Source organism: Aotus nancymaae, unplaced genomic scaffold (assembly GCF_030222135.1).
Source record: "Aotus nancymaae isolate 86718 unplaced genomic scaffold, 86718_ANA_hifiasm-v0.15.2.pri h1tg000007l, whole genome shotgun sequence".
NCBI lineage: Eukaryota > Metazoa > Chordata > Mammalia > Primates > Aotidae > Aotus > Aotus nancymaae.
Window position 1 is genome coordinate 25,900,548 of NW_026988418.1, and position 3,468 is coordinate 25,904,015.

At 39.7% G+C, this 3,468-nt stretch overlaps 1 protein-coding gene across 1 annotated transcript; it reads right to left on the reverse strand.

The window, feature by feature from the left end:
- Window positions 1-2,289: 2,289 nt before the first annotated feature.
- LOC135272727 (embryonic testis differentiation protein homolog B-like) lies at window positions 2,290-2,644 on the reverse strand. Its single transcript, XM_064371317.1, has one exon. It carries the CDS (start codon window positions 2,594-2,596, stop codon window positions 2,417-2,419), a length of 180 nt encoding a protein of 59 aa, XP_064227387.1. The 5' UTR covers window positions 2,597-2,644; the 3' UTR covers window positions 2,290-2,416.
- Between the last annotated feature and the right edge of the window lie 824 nt (window positions 2,645-3,468).

The following is a 3,468-nucleotide window of genomic DNA, read 5'->3' on the forward strand; positions in this document are numbered from 1 at the left end:
TTTGTATTTTTAGTAGAGACGGGTTTTCACTGTGTTAACCAGGATGGTCTCCATCTCCTGATGTCGTGATTGTGAAAAACACGCACTTTGAATGAAGAGACCTTCCAAATAGGCTTTGTGTGAGCAACATGGCTGTTTATTCACCTGGGTGCAGGTGGGCTAAGGCCGAAAAGGGCATTAGCAAAGGGCAGTGGGATAGGAGTTGGTTTTATTGGTTTGGGTAGTTTTTTGGGGGGCGGGGGTGTTGTAGAGTAAGTTAAGTTACAGTGGTAGGGGTAGGGGCAAGGAGTATACAAGTTCAGTTACAATGGCAGGGTTGGGTGAGAGGTATTTACATTATCATAAGAAGAGTTAAGATGGCAGGGTTGGGCGAGGGGCTTGTGGGAAGCTCTGCTGGGCAATTAGGGACAATGGCGAATGCAGGCAGTGGGTGGGAGACTTCAGCGAGGCAAGCAGGACTTCAGACTTTCAGGCTCCAGGCTTGCATATGGAGACCTGACAGTCATCTGCCTGCCTCAGCCTCCCAAAGTGCTGGGATTACAGGTGTGAGCCACTGTGCCAGGCCTATTTTTAATTTTTTAGTTAAATTTTTTTTATTTAATTTTTGTGGGTACACAGTATATATTTTGTGGTACATGAGATATTTTGTTACAGGCATGCAATGCGTAATAATCACAATATGGAAAATGGGATATCCATCCCCTCATTTATCCTTAGTGTTACAGACAATCCAATTATACTATGAGTAATTTTTTTTTCTCTTAGGTATCGATATCCCAGGTCTCTTTCTAACCAGGTTTTCATTAGAATACCTTAATGAAATGCTCTAAACACTAACATCACTTTCAACCTTAGAACATGCTTAACATTATAGTTTTTTTTAATAGTGTAACCTGTGGGTTGTAATGTACTGATAGTGTAATGAAATGTCAAGAGCTAAAACTGATGTTTTCAGCATTTGTTTGCACACATCAAATTCTCGTGAATTGTAAATGTATGGGACTGTTACTATTATAGCATAGTAAAAGTAAAGGATCTGTGAAATTCACGTTAGAAAAATGTTGAAAGTCATATTTCACTTCAGCTTTTTATGTGCCATTTATTTCGATGCTAAGTTTTTTAAAAAATTATCTTATTTGTGTGTGTGTATCCAATTTTGTTATAAACTAAATCATTAATGTTAGGCACAAGGACACCCCCTCTGTGCAGGCTGACCCCCTCCCCCACTCTGATTGCTCTGCAGCTGCATTCCTAAACCCCTACCTAGGCGCCACATCAAGGCTGCCAGGCACACTGCAATTAAGCAAAGCTGATTACAGCCATCCAGGCAGCTCCAGGGAGGACAAGAAAAACATGTTGGTTATCCATACTTGTAAATTCCTGTTTAACACATATCTGTAAAAAAAACTCCTGGTTTCTCTCTTTTTTTAAAAAGACCGCCACCACAAAAGTCAGGATAATGTATTGTAGGTCTGTTACAAGTAACAAACTATCTCTGTGCCTGTTACCAGTGGATAGATTACGCCCCTCTCACCCAATATAAACCCCTCATTTTGTAGTTCAGGGCTGCCTTCTCTGACTGTTACAAAGCAGCCTGGCAGGTTAATAAAACTTTCTTTCTCTCGGCTACCCTTACAATTAATATGTCATATAAGTATAGCATGTTGTGATAAATTTACTCCATTTAAAATCATAAATAAATCTGAAATCGTTATAAAGCATTTTTTGGATATTAACATGCTTCTGTATTTTATAGACCAGATGCTTACAATTGAAAAGTATTTGCCTAATGTTATTAATTGGATTGTTAATGCTCTATCAATTCCAACTTGGTATGACATTTATAAAAGCATAATCCTAAAAGCATAGTTTCTACCCTTCAAGATGTTCTCTACTGTGGGGGACAGCAAACTTTTTCTGTGAAGTGACAAATATTTTAGGCTTCACAGGTCTTATAAAGGTTTCTGCTGGCCATCTTTCCTCTCCCTCCAGTCCCTTAAAATTGCCAAAACCATTCTTAGCTTGCAGATGGTACAAAAACAGGACACAGGTTGTATTTGGCTTATGGGGATAGTTTGCCAATCTTTCTTCTCTGCTAACACATAGGAACATGAATAATAAGGCATTTTAAGTGAAAGAATTACATATAAAGATATTGTTAAATAAAATTATATTTCCACAATTTGCATAATCACCATTTACAGATATTGTTATTATGATTTTTTTTCACATCATGTACACCATTGAGAACATTACACTCAACAATATATATAAATATACATTTTTTTTTTTAATGGCTCAAGCATGGGAGGACTTTATTGTTCTAATTATGTTCAATTTCTCTAAATTCTGGGCAGGCCTCAGCACATAAACCACATGACTTTTTGCCCAAGGCCATGTCCACCCTGGAGTTGCTTTATGACAGCATCCACAGCCACCTTGACAGGTCAATGTCACTTCTGTGCCTGCTCAGTTGTCTGTTGATCAAAAAGACCAGCACATTATTGGTGGGCTTCTTGTGTTTGAAGAATTTGTCAGACTTCTTGATATTCAGTGCAGGCTTGTTGGGACTGGCTTTAGGGAGTTCTTTACCCATGACGCAACAGCTCCAAACAACCTCAGGAAGACAGCTCAACTAAGAAAGCAGGATCACAAGGTCCCACAACAATCTGTTTGCAAGCTGAGAGCAAGGAGAGTCAGTCTGAGTCCCAAAACTGAAGAACTAGAAGTCTGATGATGTTCGAGGGCATGAAGCATCCAGCACAGGAGAAAGATGTAGACTGGGAGGCCAGGCCCGTTTCAGCCTTTCACGTTTCCCTGCCTGCTTTATATTTGCTGGCAGCTGATTAGATTCTGCCCACCAGATTAAGAGTGGGTCTACCTTCCCCAGCCCACTTACTCAAATGCTAATCTCCTTTTGTAACACCCTGCAGGGACACCCAGGATTAACTCCCTGCATCCTCCAATCCAATCATGTTGACAGTATTAACCATCGCAAGTCCACCCCTTGTCAACTTGAACCCATACACATCTCCTGAGATCACACATAATCTTCAAATAAAGACAATCATAAGGTCATAATTATGCCTAACATAACTATTTTTCATACACCCGGAAACAAACCAATCCCCAACCCAAATGCCATCACATAAAGTTAGCAATACTTAAATGTTGATATTAAGTCAGTAAATCTTATGTCACATGATAAAGGACAAGGAAATCAAATGAGGATATTTTCTTAGCACAAGTGTATACCTGCACAAACATGTTTTTAACAAAAGAAAGAGGAAATAATCATAACAATTACAGTCCTCGTTTCTGCAGCTGGTCAGGTGGTCATAGCTGGTATCGATGACTACCTTCTACTACCCATTCTGTATTCCCTTTGCCGTCAGCAAGCACATCTGTAGGTCGTGGTTTTTTTCCTGGTGGAGTGACTGAAACCTTCATTCCTGAAGGGTCTGGGTC

What these genes read in the sequence shown, in the direction of transcription:
- LOC135272727 (XM_064371317.1), bottom strand. Translation starts at nt 2,596, where the DNA reads ATGGGTAAAGAACTCCCTAAAGCCAGTCCCAACAAGCCTGCACTGAAT.